The 20,424-nt window shown below is 43.2% G+C and overlaps 2 protein-coding genes across 5 annotated transcripts; both read right to left on the bottom strand.

The window, feature by feature from the left end:
• Positions 1–439: 439 nt before the first annotated feature.
• On the bottom strand, positions 440–12,910 carry shmt1 (serine hydroxymethyltransferase 1 (soluble)). 2 transcript variants are annotated; one of them, XM_069180674.1, is made up of 12 exons: positions 12,833–12,910; positions 11,297–11,453; positions 10,756–10,901; positions 9,762–9,877; positions 9,055–9,215; positions 7,319–7,400; positions 6,392–6,604; positions 3,991–4,107; positions 3,671–3,793; positions 2,968–3,084; positions 1,547–1,657; positions 440–1,224 (listed from the first exon to the last, which is right to left on the bottom strand). In XM_069180674.1, the coding sequence occupies exons 2-12, from the start codon at positions 11,393–11,395 to the stop codon at positions 1,052–1,054; spliced, it is 1,458 nt and encodes a 485-aa protein (XP_069036775.1). In that variant the 5' UTR covers positions 11,396–11,453; positions 12,833–12,910; the 3' UTR covers positions 440–1,051. The 2 variants fall into 2 exon arrangements, with proteins under 2 accessions (XP_069036775.1, XP_069036776.1); XM_069180675.1 differs by lacking the exon at positions 12,833–12,910 and adding an exon at positions 12,748–12,825.
• A 1,114-nt stretch (positions 12,911–14,024) lies between these two features.
• pdap1b (pdgfa associated protein 1b) lies at positions 14,025–20,424 on the bottom strand. Of its 3 annotated transcripts, none has more exons than XM_015360484.2 (6): positions 20,362–20,424; positions 19,436–19,527; positions 18,452–18,544; positions 18,230–18,348; positions 15,103–15,254; positions 14,025–14,866 (listed from the first exon to the last, which is right to left on the bottom strand). In XM_015360484.2, the coding sequence occupies exons 1-6, from the start codon at positions 20,378–20,380 to the stop codon at positions 14,799–14,801; spliced, it is 543 nt and encodes a 180-aa protein (XP_015215970.2). In that variant the 5' UTR covers positions 20,381–20,424; the 3' UTR covers positions 14,025–14,798. The 3 variants fall into 3 exon arrangements, with proteins under 3 accessions (XP_015215970.2, XP_015215971.1, XP_015215972.1); XM_015360485.2 differs by lacking the exon at positions 20,362–20,424 and adding an exon at positions 19,855–20,042; XM_015360486.2 differs by lacking the exon at positions 20,362–20,424 and adding an exon at positions 19,747–19,826.

Below are 20,424 nucleotides of genomic sequence, written 5' to 3'. Positions count from 1 at the left end.
ATTTAAGTACTGTACACATACTGTATAAAAAGTACAAAAATAACGAAATAAAACTAAGATAAAGCTATGTGGTTAATGCTATGACTTTAAGAACGTGGTGAATTCTGTCATGTTTCTTCTGTTCACAAACATCATGAGTGCAATCGACAAAAAAGTTAATTCTATTATCCCAACAAAAACCTCTACCAGTTATGAAAAAAAGTAACAAATGAAAAAAAAAACCACAATAAAGGTTTAGCTATTACTTGATGTCTTAATGGTGTGCATTTTTAGCTATTTGGTTTAACCTTTAGCACTTCTCAAAACAAATTCGCAGACAGTATACTGGTAAAATACCACAAGTAAAAACGTATACAATATGAACTGCACTTGTATCAGCTTTAAACACTTTAAGGTAAAAAAATTACATTTGAAACAAAGTACTCATAGTACAAGAAAACTCAATGTACTATTTTATTAAAGCTTTAAAGAACCATTGAAAGACTTTAAAGTGTATATCTTTATGGTCCTGTTTCATATATCTATATAAATGAAGACAAAGGAAGTGCTCTTTATTTATTAACTGTTTTCACCCACAGAAGGAACCAAATTAAAACAGAATAACAACACACTATTAAGAGAAAAAAAATTACCTGAATGTTTTGGAAAAAGTCAGTAGCTTTAGTTTTAACAGTGTTGCAGCCACGCATAGGAAATTAGGTATCAGAAGTAAAATAATGTTCACTTCAGGTACACTTAATCAGGCAATTCAGAAACTACATTTTCACAACTTTAAGGAATGCACAAAAAAAGCACATTTTTAGATGTCTGTAAATGTACAGAGGAAAAATGCAAGAAAAAGATGAGACATACAGTAATGAGTCAATGTGTGCATTTCAATATTTCAAAATTAAGGGTTAAAATGAAGGGTTTCTCCCATCTGTTGTTGAGAAGTGCACATGGAGTCTTGGGCAAGTCTTGGGCTGGGATTACAGATGTTCACTGCTCAGTGGACGCCCTGGGAAAGACCAGCTCTTGATTGCAGGATTCATACACGCACTGCTCCGATACTTCACAGCTCGGGCAGCCCTGGCATAGGGAATCTTCCAGCAAAAGCTTCCACCCCGTCTCGGATTTCTTTAATTCTCATTTGGACTTTCTCGTCTTGCGCTATCTTGTCCTTAAACTCCTTAAGAGTGGCCTTGGGGTTCATATCCCTCTGAATTTCAACTGTCAGGGAGATTCCTGAAAGTACATGAACACTCAGTGTACACAACTGTTTTCGGTACAATGGCAATTAACAGGGACAAACGCGTTAACTCCATAAGGTGCACGAGAGGGACGCATTTCAAATTGCATTCCATCTCAATCCACAGCTAGGAATATTTCAGATTTAAAAATATCAATGATGCATACTCCCAGTCAAAGGGAGACAACCTCTTCGTCAGATTTGTATACCTTCAAGCAGAGAGTTCAGAGTTTCAGTTTATTTGTCAAATGCAAACATCCACTAAAATGCTTAACGCACATGAGCACTTAGCTCATTCTTCTATGGTAATGCACTCACCTCTGTGGATAAACTCTGCCACTTTCCGGAAATCGTCTTCCAGGAGTCCTCTGGATGTGAGAGCTGGGGTCCCTAGTCTCACCCCACTTGGGCGTAAGGCACTTTTGTCCCCTGGAGAAACAGGTAAGATTCCCATTACAAATGGTTTTCTTATTTCAGTCTTTCATTTAAAAAAATTCAGGGCAGCTTGGTGGCACACTGGCAAATTTCGCTGCCTTGCTGTGCTAGAGCCCTGGGTTCAATTCCAGACCTGGGGTTCTATCTGTGTGGAGTTTGGATGTATTCCCTGTGTTTGTGTGGATTTCCTTCAGGTGCTCTGGTTTCCTCCCACAGCCCAAAGACATGCTGGGAGATTAATTGGCTTTTGGGAAAACTGGCCCTTGTGAGAGTGTGTGTGCTTCTGTGTGTGCCCTGCGATGGACTGGCATCCCCTCCAGGGTGTATCTTGCCTTGTACACACTGCTTGCCCAGATGGGCTACAGGTCCCCCTGTGACCCTGAATTGGCTGAAGCAGTTAGAAATTGGTTGAAGGAAATAACTCAAGCAGCTCTTGATTTCGAGGACACCTTCTGTGTGGGGTTTTGGAAGTTGTTGCCATGTCTCTGGGTGCACTGGGTTTCCCCCACAGTGTAGGTATGCTGTCCAGGTTCACCGGGGTCGCTTAACTGGAATCTTATACGCATGTGTGAGCTAGTGTCAGCCAGAAGCTAGATCACCCCACAACTCCCAACTGGCAGCACACTGAAGGCTCGGCAGGTGTGAGCTCAGTTAGCACCTGGATGGCAGACCTCCTGGGAAAAACGAAGGTTGCTGCTGGAAAAGGTGTTAGTGGGGCCAGTACGGAGCGCTCACCCTGCAGTCTGTGTGGGTCCTAATGCCCCAGTATAGTGACGGGCATATTATACTGTAAAAAGGTGCCGTCCTTCGGATGAGACGTAAAACCAAGGTCCTTACTCTCTGTGGTCATTAAAAATCTCAGGGCGTTTCTCGAAAAGAGTAGGAGTATTTGGTCATCCTAGCCAAATTTCCCATTGGCTTTTACTAATCGTGGCCTCCTAATAATCCCCGTCTCTGAACTGGCTTCATCACACTGTTCTCCTCCGCACTGGTAGCTGGTACTGGTGCATCATCCAGGTGGGGGCTGCACACTGGTGGTGGTGGAGGGGAGTCCCCATTACCTGTAAAGCGCTTTGAGTGGAGTGTCCAGAAAAGTGCTATATAAGTGTAAGGAATACTTAAGATTGTTATTATCGTATGTGTGTTCCCATCCAGGGTGAATCCTTGTGCATGCCAGATCAAGCTCCAGCTCGCAGTGGCCATCTAAGGCCAGGGCAGTTGCTAAAACTGAAGGCAGACAAGCCCTTTTCCTCCAGTTTCGAATAACCAGATGGGATGCTCCTGGCTAGCTCACGCTTTCTCACCTGGGCAGGTGTTTTTATTGCAGGCGATGGAACAGGCTTCCAGCACCTTCTCTGCCCTCCCCCCATCAGTCCCATTAGCTCGCAGGTCCACCAGGATGAGGTGATTATCAGAGCCACCTGAAAAAAAAAGAATTGGAAAAATAAACCACGTTGAGAAGTAAAAATTAAACCCTTCCAGATGTTCGTCTTAACCTAGGTTCCTCTGAATAGTTCTGAACACTTCGACCCGTCTCCCAGTCCTTCGTTAGTGGCCTACCTCATGTCTCTGGATGACAAATCATTGTGTGAAAACGCAAAATTACTTTCCTCTCGAGAAAAAAAAAAGATTTCTAGCTAACACAGCTCTTGCATATACCATTCTTTTCATGGCCAGTATATATATACACTATAATATAATATAAATATATAATATAATTACATTATATATATTGTAATATAATTACAAACAGCTACAAGGGGTCAGAAGAGCCGTTTCAAAAAATCTAACATTGAAATTTGAGGACACTATAAAAACGTAGCTTGAACATCAAGGTGGAGAAGCTCTGAAACCTCTAGGCATCATGGTAAGGAATTCTAAGAAGAAAATATTCAAATGAAATATCACACTATGGCTGTGGTGTTGCGTGTGAGTGAAGGGTCTCAGCTTCTGAAGAACAGGTTTCGGCTGGGTAGAAACATCTGAGGGATGTGTTGAAATACACACCTGTCACAATTTTATAGCCCAGGTCGGTGAGAGTCGCTGCCATTGCTCTGCAGTTTGCCACCACCTGCACCTGATAGGCCCGGAACTCAGGGGTCAGCGCTTGTTTCAGAGCCACCGCAACCCCTGGCATCACACGACAGGCACGTTAGAAACACTTGCATAAAAAGCTTTCATTTTCTTCAGAAAGGAAAAAAAAAAAACAAAGAAGAAGAAAGCATTCCTGAATCGTTCAGAACTCCGAAGAGAACGGTCTTCGCGGTCTCTTGCGTGACCTAGTCTGCAGTCACCCTGGGTTTTGACGGGGTGAGGGAGGTAGGTACCTGCAATGGCGTGGTTGTGTGGTCCTCCCTGCAGGCCTGGGAACACAGCCTGGTTGATCAGACTTTCTAAGTTGTAGAGGCTCTCTTTCCCAGTCTTTGGGTCAACGCTGCGGACCCCTGCAAAATACACAAGCATTTTTATCTCACTTCCACTATCATTTCATTGCAGAGTGTATATCGCATATATGCAGTAGTGTGTATAGGCATAGGAAATTTGAACAGGACGCCAGGGTTACACCCCTACTCTTTTCGAGAAATGCCCTGGAATTTTTAATGACCATAGAGAGTCAGGACCTCGGTTTTACGTCTAATCCGAAAGACGGCGCTTGTTTACAGTATAGTGTCCCCATCACTATACTGGGGCATTAGGACCCACATAGACTGCAGGGTGAGCGCCCCCTGCTGGCCCCACTAACACCTCTTCCAGCAGCAACCTTAGTTTTTCCCAGGAGGTCTCCCATCCAGGTACTGACCAGGCTCACACCTGCTGAGCAGCAGTGGGCTGCCAATTGTAAGTTGCAGGGTGACATGGCTGCTGGCTGACGGTAATGTAGAGTATCGTGGAGAAACTTTTCAAAAACCAACGCATCAATGATTTCTCCGACTGTCAGCTCCCACGCATCCATAACTGGCGTGGAACACAACACACAGTTTGGAAACGCAGCTGAAGCTGGAACAAGTTGGTCTGAGAGAGGCGCCAGTGGTTCCAGCAGGGACACATCTCAGAGAGGAACAAGAGGCTGGTGTACATCGCAGGACACGAGACAAGAGCATTAGACCTATCTGGAGAACGCTCGTGAGGAATTGCTCATGAGGTGTATTTAAGACCTGCTGAGAAGAGAAAGGGGCAGGCAGCTCACAGTCCCAACCAGGGATGATCCTCAGAGTTAGCGTTTCACAATTAAAGGCTCTGAGATAGGTGGAGAATGCAAGGCGCTTCTATACACGAAAGGTTGTGGAAGTTTAAAACAATCTATCCACCTGGATTGTTGAGCTGATAACCCTGCAGATGAGATCCTTCGAAACCGGAGCTGAGAGACTAGAGTATGGTAGATTAAGAATAGACTCACCGAGAACAAACACCCAGGTGTTATTATGTCTGTGCGGGCGCCGGTGACTGGACCCGCTTACACCCGTGGGACAGCACACCCCCCGGCGCTGTTACAACACGCACAGGCAGACTTTAACAGCGTGCAGCCTATTAATTCATTACTTATGTCTTTATTAGTTCCAATTCCCTAAAATACTTCCCTCGCCCTTCACGCAGGGTTCTGTCATTAGCTGGGCTGCTCTGTGTTTCCTACCTCGAAGTTTCTTTACGCCAGTTTTCTGTTTTCTCTACATTTCTGCGCTTGCTTACCTATCGCGGCGCTTTCCCTGTTCCTTGTCACTACCGCTCTGCAGGCCCGAGTGTTGGGCTTATTTTTTCTTTCTTTTCTGGTTCCCCTTTTCTTTAATTGTGGCGTTTCCCATCTCACCACTGCCTGAGACCTGCTTGTGAGCTCTCAGCCACGGCTATTTGTTCACCTCAGCATGTCATTACAGGTGTAGGACGGTCTGGGCACAATATATTCCTGGGGATACTGAGCCCTAAAGATCTAATTCTTGCAGGCAGAGAACCATGAGTGACAGTTCCCTTCAGGGTAACAAAAGTAAGCTCATCTACTTACAATCTTTTTCACATTCTTCACCATTTTAATTAATAATAACAATTCCTTACATTTATACAGTGCTTTACTGGGCACTCTACTCATAGGGCTTTACAGGTAATAGGAAATCCGCTCCACCACCACCACCAGTACACAGCCCCACCTGGATGATGCACCGGTGCGCTCACCACACACCAGCTATCAATGAGGAGGAGAACAGAGTGAGGAAGACAGTTCAGAGATGGGGATTATTAGGAGGCCAAGATTGGTAAAGGCCAGTGGGAAATTTGGCCAGGACACTGAGGTAACACCCCTACTCTTTTCGAGAAACGCCCTGGGATTTTTAATGACCACAGAGAGTCAAGACCTCGGTTTTATGTCTCATCCAAAGGACGGCACCTTTTTACAGTACAGTGTCCCCATCACTACTGGGGCATTAGGACCCACACAAACTGCAAGGTGAGTGGCCCCTACTGGCCCCGCTACCACCTCTTCCAGCAGCAACCTCAGCTTTCTCCAAGGAGGACACCCATCCAGGTACCTGCTGAGCTTCATGGCGATATAGCTGCTGGCCAGATACTTCAAAACCCAAAAATATGTTTAAGGAATGAATCCTAGGAAGTCCCTGTAAAGAAGCCGGTTCTCCACCACAACAGCTGACACAGCTGTAGCAGGGTCTTCGGATCTCGCCAGGCGAGCAAAACCAGACAGACCCAAAGCGTGCCGTTTGGAAAAAGAACAAACAAGCTCACCTTTCCTGTAGAAGATAAGCCCGGCCCTGCAGCCCCGGAGGGTCTTGTGAGTCGTGGTCGAGACCACATCGCAGTGCTCAAAGGGCGAGGGCACGACCCCAGCCGCCACCAGGCCGCTGATGTGCGCCATGTCAGCCAACAGATAAGCTCCGTTCTCATCAGCTATCTGCCTCATCCGGGCATAGTCCAGGTTGCGAGAGTAGCAGCTGACACCTGGAAAGCAGCCCAGGAGAAGAGCAATCTGTACCTCATTCTCAAGATTCTAGGTGGGCATCACAAGATAAAAGTAAAACATTTACAGGGAGCAGATCTGAACTCAATCAACAGCTTGCTATCTTATCACGCTAACAGCACCAGTCCAATCACATTAAGACTTTAAATGCACACATTTACAGTACATCTATGTACTGTAGATAGTCTTCAACTGATAGTTTTGTCTGATTTTGTTATGATCAATTAACATATTTTGTAAATATATATAGTTAGCACCCTATAAAAAACTTATTTTACAGACTTTTCAACACAATTTTGAATTCTGCAAGTAAAATCTTTATTTTTACAATAGGGCTGATGTTACTACACTCTTCAAGTGCTCTCTCCCCAGGAGTTGCAAAATTTCCAAACAGAACCACCTACAAAAACCTGAATTCCGCAGGGCATCAGTAATTGTGCACAGTAACACAGGTACATTATCACAGTCCAACCTACACTTTTTTCATGGGGACATTGAGGTGCACAGAAAGTTCTCAAAGTTCAAGCAAAACGGATTTCAAGCAAGACATTTTGGGAGCATTTCTGAGATACACCAACACAAAACATTCACCTGCCTGCCCTTTAGTGCAGGCACAAAGAACTGAGTTGGTGAACAATGAACTTTGCCCCCTTCCTCACTCTTGTAAGCAGATTAGTTACTGTACACTTAGGCACCTGCAATGATGAGTTTGGGATGGAAGAGGCGTGCATTCTCTGCAAGTCGATCATAGTCTATGTAACCGGTATCTGGGTTGACCTGAAAGCAAAGAAATGTGTTAATTCAGCTAGGCTGTTTAATTTTACTGACTAAAGACAAAATGACTTTGAAAATATAATACAGTTGAACAAAATTATTGGTACTGTAAATGTAAGTGGAACTAGTTAATCATATACATATATCATAATCATATAGCTATACACAAAATAACCCTCTTCAGCACTTTCCCTAAAGGACAAAGCAAATACCTCTGATGTTAACGCAAATAATAAACCTCCAATGACTATAAAAGAATAAATCTACATTGCTTCAATACTGCTCTGAGTAGCAAGGTAATATTTAACAAACGATGTAATTGGAAGCATTTCACTTTAAGAGGCATGACTGTTTTCCAAATACAAAATGCCTTAAAAGTTACATGTGAGGGGTTTCTGTGTAGCTCAAGTAAAGGAGCTACTCAGAAGCACCTGGGTTCGAGACTGTGTCGTAGTCCATGCTGGCTGTGGGATTCCCTAAGCAGCAGTGGACAACTGAGAATTGCATCATCCACTGGCCTGGGTGCCTGCAGGCAGGTGGTGTTTCTGGTGAGGGATGCACATCTCCTCCATTTGCTGCACATCTTCCTACATGGGGTTGCATTGCCTGCATCTCTGATGGCAATTCCAAAAAGGGTGGATATGTAATATTGTACCATTAAATATACTGTATTTCATGGAGGGAAAGCAGTCCTTTGCCGACAGCAGTAATGCATGCTGGTGTCTGTGAAGCTGCTGGGAGCCGAGAGAGCCCTGCTTGACTAACCCCACCCACCAGCAGCACTCAGACACTTGTGAGCACACTGCATGGGGAACCAGCTACTGATATGACAAAGACTCGAACCTGCAGCACCTTCATCAGAGGAATCAATCTGGACTACCCGGCTGAGTGCTGGTTGAGCCACTCGGAAACAACCAACGTTTTTGCAGCAGAGGCAGAGACGTTTTTTTGTACACAGCTCAACTCATCAACAGGGTTAATCATAAGGGGTCGACAGGTAAAGGTAAAGGCTTGAAGCATCGGAAAGTAGACATAGGTGAGGTGGCACCAAGCTATACATGCTGACTCATGGGACTCTGCTTCATTGCCTTGGTACAGCCTGGACAATCATGTAACTGTGCACTGGTCTCTGAGCCCTAGGTGCCACACATCATTTCAGCTCATGTAGCAAATTATTCTGCTGGGATCAAGTCCAGGGTCATCCACAACACAACTGTCCCCATCTTTATCTCACGAGACAGCTGTTGTTACATGACCAGCATAAGAATATGCGCTGCCTAGCTGGAATGAGATCATATCAGGATGAGCTCGATTAATATAGTGTTGTACAGTCAGACAGTTATTTCGTTAGTCACCATATCATCACACATCTAGCAATTAGTGCATTGTTCTACACATCAGTCAGGGTGGTCTACACAAAGCCTCAATTCATTACTAAAAAGGAGCTGGCTCCACTGCTGGCATTTTTACTGTAGGCAAATCGGCATTAGCATGCAATGCTACAGTAACAAGTAAAGCTGTTATGTTAAGCATTTAAACACACAAGAATGAGCAATGGTAGAATACAAAAGTTTCCCCCCCACCAAACACATTATGCAGCAAAGTTGCCACAAAGCTCAGCAATTTCAATGTAAGCCTGTTGATACAGCTCCTCTACCTTGTATGGCATCGACTCAAAGAAAATGGAGGTGGCTGAGATTTTCTTCTTATCAGTCATGAATCCGTGAGTCAGATGACCGCCGTCTGGTAGGTCCAATCCCATGATCCTCCCGTGGGGCTCCACCAGGGCGGTGTACACAGCGAAGTTAGCAGGGGACCCTGTCAAAACAAACCCCAACAAGAAAGCACTCATTCATAGGCTAATTTCATTACCCAATTCCTTTACATGCCTATAAGAAATCCTGAGAGCAGGCTGACACACTTTCTGTATAAAAATGAGTGTATTCTATGAAAAGAGACGACTTAACATTTTATACTGGTCAGCGCACAGACATCCTTCAGTAAATCAAAGATTCACAAGACCCCAGATCTTTATAACCACCCAAACATTTGCCTTTTATTCAAGTGAGCAAAAGAGAATTGGTTTAATCAAAACGGCACTGGCACATAAATGAAAAGATAAACAGAAATATGCTTCCAGCAGGCTTTATCAAAACTAGTTTCGCAACACTAGCCAAAGCAGAGTTTTGGAAAGAAATAATGGGAGAAAATTTCAAAGGCACCTATTGGTGCATTTTGTCGATTGGAATAATCCACCCGAGTTAATGTTTCCATTCGAAAGGAATGGTAGCCAGCACTGGGAATAGTCTCCAGCAGGAAGTGCGGGCAGTTTCGGAGCAGCGGGGATTGTGCTGTGCTACACACCTGAGTATGGCTGGACATTGACCCCCCATTTCTCAGCGTCCAGGCTGTACACCTCCAGGGCTCGCTTCTGACACAGCCTCTCCAGCTCATCCACGAACTCCGTGCCTCCGTAATACCTGGAGACAAGCCACAACCGTCCCATGATGCATCTGAGAATCTGTGAATGGCAACTAGCACGAGACAAGGGCCTCCACAACGAAACTCCCTTGTCCATATCTTAGTGCAGGCAACGGAAGAGGCACCTTCCCATTAGGAACGAATTTTAAAATCTCCTGATCCTGTCACATTTACTCACTGAGACATTTAAATGCATTTTTTTTTCTTTCTTTCACTCAAACACAAGCCCAATCAAATTTTGGCGCATTTTTCCCAAAACTGAATTTCCGACTCCTTAAACACATCTGGAATTTGTCACCACTACTGTCTCAAGACTTCAGCTTTATCACCCTGCTGCTCACCACTGGCAGCCCACTGAAGCTCAGCAGGTGTGAGCCTGGTCAGTACCTGGATGGGAGACCTCCTGGGAAAAACTAAGGCTGCTGCTGGAAGAGGTGTTAGTGGGACCAGCAGGGGGCGCTCACCCTGTGGTCTGTCTGGGTCCTAATGCACCAGTATAGTGATGGGGACTGTAAAAATGTGCCGTCCTTTAGATGAGAAGTAAAACTGAGGTCTTGACTGCCTGTGGCCTTTAAAAATCCCAAGGGCATTTCTCCAAGACGGTAGGGGTGTTACCCTGGCGTCCTGGCCTAATTTCCTCCTGGCCTTTACCCAATCATGGCCTCCTAATCATCCTGGTGGGGCTGCAAATTGGTGGTGGTGGAGGGTATCCCCATTACCTGTAAAGTGCTTTGAGTGGAGTGTCCAGAAAAGCGCTATAGAAGTGTAAGGGATTATTATTATGCAGTCTTTCTAGGAAGACTTCCAGAAACATATAGAAAAGTCTTGAACAACCTCAATTAATGTGCATGTGCGAGCTTCTCGCACTGTGACAGACCTTTGCCCGGGATATCCTTCAGAGTACTTGTTGTTCATGCAGGACCCTAGAGCCTCTAGCACTGCCCTGCTGGTGAAGTTCTCAGAGGCGATGAGCTCTAAGCCGTAGATCTGCCTTTTCTTTTCATTCTTGATAATTTCAAACACCTGCCGGAGATTGAGAGGAAGAGCAGCCTTATCCCCTGCTTCTCGGTACTTAATCACAACAAAAAAAACGCCACAGCCGACACCAAAGCACAACAAACCAAACCATCAATTTAAATCAGCCTTGAAGGGGAGGTGGTCTGATGAAATAGGTGCAGTGTTTTGAATACAAATGCCAAGGTTCAGACAGGGCCAGTAATGTCGCCACATTGAAAACTCTTTTTTCACCTCAGCCTTGTCCTAGGGTGGCCTCCTTCTTGCTCAATCTACAGTGAGGTAGCCAAGAGGTACAAAAAAAAAAAGTTTTGGCCATACCACAATTAACGTCACCGAGGTTCTACAATATTCAGCCGGTTCTGGTCAAGAGCAGTTTGCAAAGAAACCGTCTTTCGGCTCACCTCCGGGTCATTGGAGCTGAGGGGCTCGCGCATTATCCTGTTGTGGGAATCCCAGGTGTCTTTGCTCTGGTCTCCATGGTTCCCATTATTGTGAGCCATGTCTGCCCTCCGGTTTTCTTACAGTTTCTGAAAGATGTGGCGGGTTGGATATTCTCCTCTGGGGGGGAAGGGGGGTGGAGTAAAGAAAACAAGGCTGCTCAAGGGGTAAAAACAGTTTCCCCAAAACTAATTGTAACTACACTACTGTAAAATAGCATTGTTGATAAAAACAAAGTTCAATTTCCTGTTTTAAAACGTTTCTGCAACAATAATCTTGTCCAGCGACTTAGGATGTACTGAAAGGGTAAAACTAAGGGAAAGTCTAATTTGCTACAAAATACTACATAATTTTAGTCAACGCCTTTAATACAAACCCCACCACAAAGTTCTCTGCTTTTGCTGAAGTAATAATGGTGAATTCAATTAAATAATTACATTAGAAATAAACGCCTTTCGTGCTCATACTAAACAGCTACTTTTAATCTTCATTCCATGGTAGCAAAAAATACAGCCTTTATTTAATCGGACCCAGAGAATTTCGACACTTAAAAAACAGCCGTTGGCAGTATGTCAGCACAATCAGGCGAGAGCCTGCTGATGTCTGCTGGTCACCGGTCGAACTCTGACCTCGTCTGCTCTTCATATTGAAAAACAATACTCCGGGTCTGAGCATTTCGTTCTGATTGGAACATTAATTATTAGCTCAAAAGCCTATCGCTTTCCACTGAGGTGTTGCACAGTTGAGAATTAATCCAGGCTTACGATATAACCCTCTTCGCGAACTGTAAAACTTTTTTTCCCCCTCAAGAACAAACAACGCTACCTAAAACGTGCCGAACGAAAGCTACGTAATCATTCAAAAAAGCTTATTAGAATATGTAATTCTGTTGAACTATATGATTATCATGTTCACAAACATGAACTGCATACTGTACAGCATTTCTGTTTGTCTTGTAATACTTCACTCTATCGGACCCTAGGAATTCCGAGTTGCACAACTCTACAAAAACAAAAAGTTAATATAGTACAGCAGGATATCAAGTTATATAACTGCAGATAATGCGAAATGCATGCTAGGCTAACCAGTTCAGTCAGTACATATCACCATGCAGACATTTCAGACCCATGAGAAACATGGTGGTAGGTGCTACACACTGTGCGCGCTTTGTATTTTCCCAGTTTTGCAAATTAATATCGTGCAATAGTCGCTGCAAACAATTACCGAATTTCTAAAACATTTTACAAATACAGTTATCTATATGCAACATAAACGTGACTACGTTAATACAGTAGTGTTAACTTTCATATCTCACAAAGCGCGACAAACGCCAGACAATATCAGATTTGTGAACCATCTGTCTGAACGGCAGAGGTGGCTGCAAAATAAAAGCAGTTTTTAATAAAACGCCTACTTTTATTCGCACACGTCTTAAAAATCAGGCGCTACTGTGCCTTGAAAATGACTGCTGGGACAGAAAACTCAAAACGTCCACTCACCCTCTTTGAAGGTTGAACAACTACTTTTGAGTGACAAGCCTTCCTGCCCGGAACACGCCCGAAAACAGCTCCCCGCCGAGCCAGTCCGAGGCGAGAAACATGAAATCCGCGAAAGCAGCAGCCAATTAAATAGACGCATCTTTCGCGCAGGCCTAGGGAGCGCGCTGTGCACAAGGGTTCGTGGACAATTAAGCGTGATTTTCATATGGAAAGTATGTGCTGAGGGGGGGGGTCGTGCACGGCTTTAATTTGTAAAGAAGTTTTGCAGAGAAAAAAATCTTCCCAATTTGGGCAAAGACTCGTATAAGAGTTCGTTGTTTCCCTTTCACGGTCTTCGGAATACAGTAATGGCGATGAACTTTTTTACTTAACACTAGCATAACACGTTTAAAGGATACGGCGTGCATACGTTAAGAGGTGAAGCAAAAATAGGATTTTTTACATAATGACAGTTTTTCAGTCGCAATATCTAAGATCAGCCAACTATTCAAAAAACTTATTTTAATGTCATTGCCCAGAAAACGATTTTAGATCAAATATTGGCTATTGATTTTTTTTGTACTTGCTGCAGCTAATTGATTGTTGTTAATCCCCCCCTTTAGACTATATAATAAAACAAAAACTGGTGAGAGTACAAAAGATACACAGTGCAATGCCAGACACGAAAAAATACATTATTTCTAAGTGTCAGCTCACCCTGGGGTGACAGTGCTATCCTCATTGCAACAGACTACACCAGCCTGGGTATCCAACATGCACATATATAGCTTTGGGTGTAATAGCCAGCCTGGTTTCACATGTCTCTGTCAAGGAACAGGTGCTTTCATATACTGTACATATATATGCTACACGCCTGTCAGCAAACTCATGTGCAAGAGATTTGTGTTACCAACAGAGAATACTGTATCTTGAGACATGTACAGAAACCACTGGTAACTATCAAAGCCTAAACCTATGCTGTGACTGTCAGCTGGCATTCAGAAATGTTTCCAACTTGCGGAACCAGATGACTTAATGAACTTGAATTAGGCATGCCCAAGATAGAACTTCCAGAGATATAAAAGTTATGTGCAACACATATTATAAACATTCTTTACACATATTGTATAAATACACTGGATTCCCTAGAAACTAGGCTTCCGAGTTTGGGAAGAACATGTTCTGAATGTGATCACCACATATCCCAGTGGAATAGATTTCTGCTGGAGTTTATTTAACATTTTTTCCACAATATTCTGGAACCCTTTTAGAATATATCTGATTCAAGATGACTTGTACAATGCTGGGGAGCTTCTGGGGATATATATTATATATTTTGTTTACAGGTTACAGTTTGATTAGAGGCTCAAAAGGAAAGTTCAGAATTAACTCGGAAAACCCAGGCTCAATTTTCCCATCTCAAGAGCGAACATTCAGGTACAGGTCCAGTGTCTTTGCAAGGCTCTTTGAGATGGAAGCCTGATAAGGCTGAAATCGGTCAAACATGAAAGAAATGACAAAACAGATGATGCACACAATTCCCCACATTACAGCTTAGCCTCATATCATAGTAAGGAGTGTATACAAATGCTGTTCCCAACTTCTGTGGCATCAAGTGCAAAGGCTAATATTAGAGACAAGTTTAAATCATGAAAGAATTTTATATGGCAATTAAAGTATTTAAAATTGGTTGAAATAAAATAGACTCCTTGTTTCACTTTGGCAGAAGGCTGATAAGCACACTCCAGCACGCAGCACCTAAATACTGGAGATTTCCAGACATGATCTTCTTTGCAAATAAAATATTGATTCTATCCATAGAATAATCTTCTTATCTACAGTGTTCACGCGACCATAAATTATTGCACACTTTAAAGTCCTTGTCACAGACGGTCTGTCTTCAACAGCCAGGCCATCAGTTAGAGAAGATTCTGCAGCAGTCCTTGAACAGAAGGGGTGCACTTCCCTGGGGTCACTGGACTTCCCATCATTTATTGAGAGACAAGGTATGCAATCCTTTCGCTGCTGCTGCTGCTGCGGTCACTGCTTCTTTAGCTAAAGAGAGGAACATCAAGCAACAGTTATGTTCAAATAGACAGCACTCTTCCAAATCACATCACTGATCTGGGCACTGCACAACACAGCATGCTGCTCAGTTACTTCCTGCTGAGCAGAAACTCTTAGCCAACAGAAAGCCAGCAGTCTGACAGTCCAATGCAATATTTTTTTGAGATGTGATGGATTTCGGTTTGGCTGCATGGCCGGAGAAGTCCCTCTGCCACCTGGCTCACCTTTCCTCTCGTCCTCTTTCTTCCTGGCTGCGTCCTCTCGCTGTTTCCGGATGATGGCGAGCCGGGCCAGGTCGGCCTTGGCTTGCTCCGTTTTCCCCGCTAAGTGCATTTTCATATATCTCTCCTTCGCTTTCTGCTTCTCGATTTCTTCTCTGTTAAGAGCACCGACAACAACAACAACAAAAAAAGGGCCCAGTCACTGTGATCATCGGTACAAAAACGAATCGTGAGCCTTACTTTAACTGTTACTATTGCCATTACAACTCCAGCAACTTCCAAGAATTATCACAGAACGTCTTTTTGCTGAAGTTCAAAATTGAGCAGACATGACAGAGGTGACTTCAATAGGCTGATAAACATCTATCATCAGCAGGATGTCTACTGTAAAAAAAACACAGGCTACTGGCTTCTATAGCCACCACTGGAAGTAACACAAGCTGTGCATCTGTGACGCGTTTCACAAAGGTCTGCATTGCTATCCTCTCAGACAGTCAGAACAAGTGCCTGTTCACTCGTTTCTGACCCCTAGACGCCACATGTCATCCAAGCTCTTCCCGCAAATGTTCAATGGGGCACACACTTGTGAATCACTCACCGATATTCATCAGGATGATATATTTAACTAATGATAATAATTCCTTACACTTATATAGCGCTTTTCTGGACACTCCACTCAAAGCGATTTACAGGTAATGGGGACTCCCCTCCACTACCAACAGTGTGCAGCCCCCACCTGGATGATGAGTTGGCAGCCATAGGGCGCCAGTACGCTCCCTAAACACCAGCTATCAGTGGGGAGGAGAGCAGAGTGATGAAGCCAATTCAGAGATGGGGATTATTAGGAGGCCATGATTGTTAAAGGCCAATGGGAAATTTGGTCAGGATGCTAGGATAACACCTACTATTTTTGAGAAACACCCTGGGATTTTCTAATGAGCACAGTAAGCCAGGATCTCGGTTTTACATCTCATCCAAAGGACACAGCCATTTTACAGTATAGTGTAGAACAGACCATGAGCATGCCCTGCTGGCCCCACTAACACCACTTCCAGCAGCAACCTTAGTTTTTCCCACGAGGTCTCCCATCCAGGTACTGGCCAGGCTGACACCTGCTGAGCTTCAGCTTCAGATTTTAAGACTATATCTATCACCTTAAAACTCAACTATACAGTGCCTTGCGAAAGTATTCGGCCCCCTTGAACTTTTCAACCTTTTGCCACATTTCAGGCTTCAAACATAAAGATATAAATTTTTTATTTTTTGTGAAGAATCACCAACAAGTGGGACACAATTGTGAAGTGGAACGAAATCTATTGGATTTTTGAAACTTTTTTAACTAATAAAAAAATGAAAAGTGGGGCGTGCAAAATTATTCGGCCCCTTTATTTTCAGTGCAGCAAACTCACTCCAGAAGTTCAGCGAGGATCTCTGAATGATCCAATGTTGTCCTAAATGACTGATGGTGATAAATAGAATCCACCTGTGTGTAATCAAGTCTCTGTATAAATGCACCTGCTCTGTGATAGTCTCAAGGTTCTGTTGAAAGCGCAGAGAGCATCATGAAGACCAAGGAACACACCAGGCAGGTCCGTAATACTGTTGTGGAGACGTTTAAAGCCGGATTTGGATACAAAAAGATTTCCCAAGCTTCAAACATCCCAAGGAGCACTGTGCAAGCGATCATCTTGAAATGGAAGGAGTATCAGACCACTGCAAATCTACCAAGACCTTGCCGTCCCTCTAAACTTTCAGCTCAGACAAGGAGAAGACTGATCAGAGATGCAGCCAAGAGGCCCATGATTACTCTGGATGAACTGCAGAGAACTACAGCTGAGGTGGGAGAGTCTGTCCATAGGACAACAATCAGTCTTACACTGCACAAATCTGGCCTTTATGGAAGAGTGACAAGAAGAAAGCCATTTCTCAAAGATATCCATAAAAAGTCTCGTCTAAAGTTTGCCACAAGCCACCTGGGAGACACCCCAAACATGTGGAAGAAGGTGCTCTGGTCAGATGAAACCAAAATCGAACTTTTTGGCCACAATGCAAATGATATGTTTGGCGTAAAAGCAACACAGCTCATCACCCTCAACACACCATCCCCACTGTCAAACATGGTGGTGGCAGGATCATGGTTTGGGCCTGCTTTTCTTCAGCAGGGACAGGGAAGATGGTTAAAATTGAGGGGAAGATGGATGCAGCCAAATACAGGACCATTCTGGATGAAAACCTGTTGGAGTCTGCAAAAGACCTGAAACTGGGACGGAGATTTATCTTCCAACAAGACAATGATCCCAAACATACAGCAAAATCTACAAAGGAATGGTTCACAAATAAACGTATCCAGGTGTTTGAATGGCCAAGTCAAAGTCCAGACCTGAATCCAATCGAGAATCTGTGGAAAGAGCTGAAAACTGCTGTTCACAAACGCTCTCCATCCAACCTCACTGAGCTCGAGCTGTTTTGCAAGGAAGAATGGGCAAGAATTTCAGTCTCTCGATGTGCAAAACTGATAGAGACATACCCCAAGCGACTTGCAGCTGTAATCGCAGAAAAAGGTGGTTCTACAAAGTATTAACGCAAGGGGGCCGAATAATTTTGCACGCCCCACTTTTCATTTTTTTTATTCGTTAAAAAAGTTTCAAAAATCCAATAGATTTCGTTCCACTTCACAATTGTGTCCCACTTGTTGGTGATTCTTCACATAAAATAAAAAATTTATATCTTTATGTTTGAAGCCTGAAATGTGGCAAAAGGTTGAAAAGTTCAAGGGGGCCGAATACTTTCGCAAGGCACTGTATCTATATTAAACTTTGGACTGATTACCAAAGAGGACTTGGCCTCACAGCAAATAACAGCGCGCTGACATTGGGCGAGACATCAACATGGCTGCCACACAGGCTTTGTCTTCTTCATCAGTGGGGCCTATTGCTTCCTTTCTTTGTTTCTCTTTCTTGATTTTCAGCCATCTGGATATTCAAAATGTTAAATCACCTCAAAATGGTGCCCAATTGTCTATATCACAATTACAAAATGATCCATTCTAACAACTGCTGTTATTTTAGTCTGTCTCCTTTCCTAGGCAATAAGGATAAAAGTTGTACGCTTCTATAGAGACGGCTCTTACCGTTCTCTTCGGGATAGTTGCTTGGGCTGCTCAAGCTCCAGCTGAGTCACTTTCTTTACTTTCTGTACTACTCGATTCGGGTTCTCGATTTCTATCAAGCCCTCCACACCTCTTCTCTTCTGCAGAAGAAAGGAAAAAGAGTAGCTCTTATAGGTCCGTGCCTTGCCCATATATATGGTTTACTTTAATATGCTGTTCAGCTTGATAATTAGCGCCGACTACCTGGCTGCCTTCGTCTTCGCTGTCTTCGGAATCAGACTCAGGGAGCTTTTCTTCCACATGGCTGTCACTTACTGTTGCTCCCTCTTCCTCATCCTAAAAACATTTGAATGGTAAAGGAAGGTTCAGGTCAAGGAAGGCTAAGCACAAGCACATAAGTTAAAATGACTTTAGTCTGCTCTTCTTTGGATAAAGGACTACATTTAATTTTGCAAGTCTCACAATTATTTAAATCTTCTATTTAAAGGTGACGAATTTATCGCAACTCCAGTAAAACCAGTTTTTTTTTCCTTTAGTTTAAGCTTTTAAAATGTTAAGGTTGCTTCGAGAACAGTTTTATGACCTTCCTTTAGCTTTCGCTTTCTGAGAGATTTGCACTCTTATTAAGCTCACCTTTTGCAAAGGCTGACATCCAATCTTCAAATCACAGAGATGAATTCACAGTGAGGAATGTTACAGAGCGTTGCGTTAGCCTTCTTGGTTCTGTGATTTGCGATTGGGAAGAAAGAGTGCCACCTACTGGGCTCACAGCCACTGGGCTCAAACCGCAGCAACCAGTTCTCCTAAATCTAATGTTACTGGACATTTATTTTTGGTGGGCGTTGGCTTTAAAATCTTTTGAGATGAGGATTCCAAATGATTTTCACAAGAATATTTATTCTTGAAGAGTTTACAAAAAATATGGTAAAAGGATGAAGAGCACCCAAAATGAAACTCAAGGAAAATGAATAATAGTTGTGTCAGAGTTAAAATACCCAACTATACGAACTGCTTATCTCTTGAACGTGACAGGGAGATCTTACACAGGAAAAAAGACGAGAGAAAAACGCTAAATGACGACCGAAAGCAGATCCAACTCCCATTATTTAAATGTTATTTGGACTGACATTTTGGTCTGTTGTAACATCGCCTTATTCATGGGTGAGTTCAGATTTTATTTCACAAACTAAAACGAAAGTTGAAACCTGCAGCTCTACAAATCCCCACCTTCCGTTTCTCTTTCTCAGCTTTCATCTGAGCGTCTATCTCTTCGGGGCTAGTGTAGGTCCTCATGCGTCCCTTATGGCTTCCCTTTTTACCTAGAAAAGGTGAAAAGAAGAGGAAAAAACAAAATAAAACGATTCTGTGATCTACTGATGCACCTGAATGTACCATCACTGTATTACTCCGGTCTCAGAACCTGGCATTTTTAAGTAACTAATGCTTTCAGGTAACCATGGACAGCTGGAAGGCAATTATGACAAATCCAGACATCACATTCATAAATACATTGCTCTGTCTTTAAGGAGAAATCTTACTTCTTACTTTGCCTTCCACGTCCAGCAGGATTTTACATGTAGCTGCTAGTGTATTAAATGTTTGACAGCTGACACGGACTTAAGATTTAAGTTATAACAGTTCCTCACCTCCTTTTGGCATTCTGACTCGCTTAAATTACAAATCCAAATGTAAGTTTTAAAAAGAACCGACTAAGAAATCGAAACTGCTTCTTACGCCACCCCTGCCTGAGAAACTCGTCATACGAAGACCTCTTCATTTAGCTGTCTATGTATCTTCCTCGTACGTTGTAAAAAGCAATAATATCGTGGAACTATTACGGGAAAAAACGAGTACATAGGTCACTTACATTATTTGTTTTGCACATTAAATAACCAATACATGACAAACACGTTTCCCTTTTAAAAGTAATATTAAAAATGGGTTACTAATTTCTCAGGCATTGGACAGGTGGACAAACATGATGCAATATCGTTGAGTCTAGTAGCAATATCTTTTTTAAAGCGTTTTGTATCTCCCTGTCATGTAAAAGATCAAACAAACTTAAGAATACATAGAATGTATTATGAAGCAGAAAATAAAATGTTCAATAATCAATCGCACGTTTTTTTTCAAATGTGTTAATTGTAAAATACTTGTAAATGTCGCGTCCATTTTGTAAGACGGGATGTTGTCATGGTGAAAAGGGTCCCCTTCAT

This window comes from Lepisosteus oculatus, chromosome 19, assembly GCF_040954835.1.
Source record: "Lepisosteus oculatus isolate fLepOcu1 chromosome 19, fLepOcu1.hap2, whole genome shotgun sequence".
Classification (NCBI taxonomy): domain Eukaryota; kingdom Metazoa; phylum Chordata; class Actinopteri; order Semionotiformes; family Lepisosteidae; genus Lepisosteus; species Lepisosteus oculatus.
The sequence above is the reverse complement of the archived record's forward strand: the minus strand, read 5'-3'. Positions and strand labels throughout refer to the sequence as shown.

What these genes read in the sequence shown, in the direction of transcription:
- shmt1 (XM_069180674.1), bottom strand. Translation starts at nt 11,395, where the DNA reads ATGGCTCACAATAATGGGAACCATGGAGACCAGAGCAAAGACACCTGG. An exon ending in GGGCTATAAAATTGTGACAG is followed by an intron (nt 3,085 to 3,670) that starts GTGTGTATTTCA and finishes TTTTTTTTTCAG; the next exon opens with GTGGCTCTGATAATCACCTC. An exon ending in GGCAGAGTTTATCCACAGAG is followed by an intron (nt 1,225 to 1,546) that starts GTGAGTGCATTA and finishes ATGTACTTTCAG; the next exon opens with GAATCTCCCTGACAGTTGAA.
- pdap1b (XM_015360484.2), bottom strand. An exon ending in CTGAGAAAGAGAAACGGAAG is followed by an intron (nt 18,545 to 19,435) that starts GTGGGGATTTGT and finishes AAATGTTTTTAG; the next exon opens with GATGAGGAAGAGGGAGCAAC. An exon ending in GCGAAGACGAAGGCAGCCAG is followed by an intron (nt 18,349 to 18,451) that starts GTAGTCGGCGCT and finishes TTTCTTCTGCAG; the next exon opens with AAGAGAAGAGGTGTGGAGGG.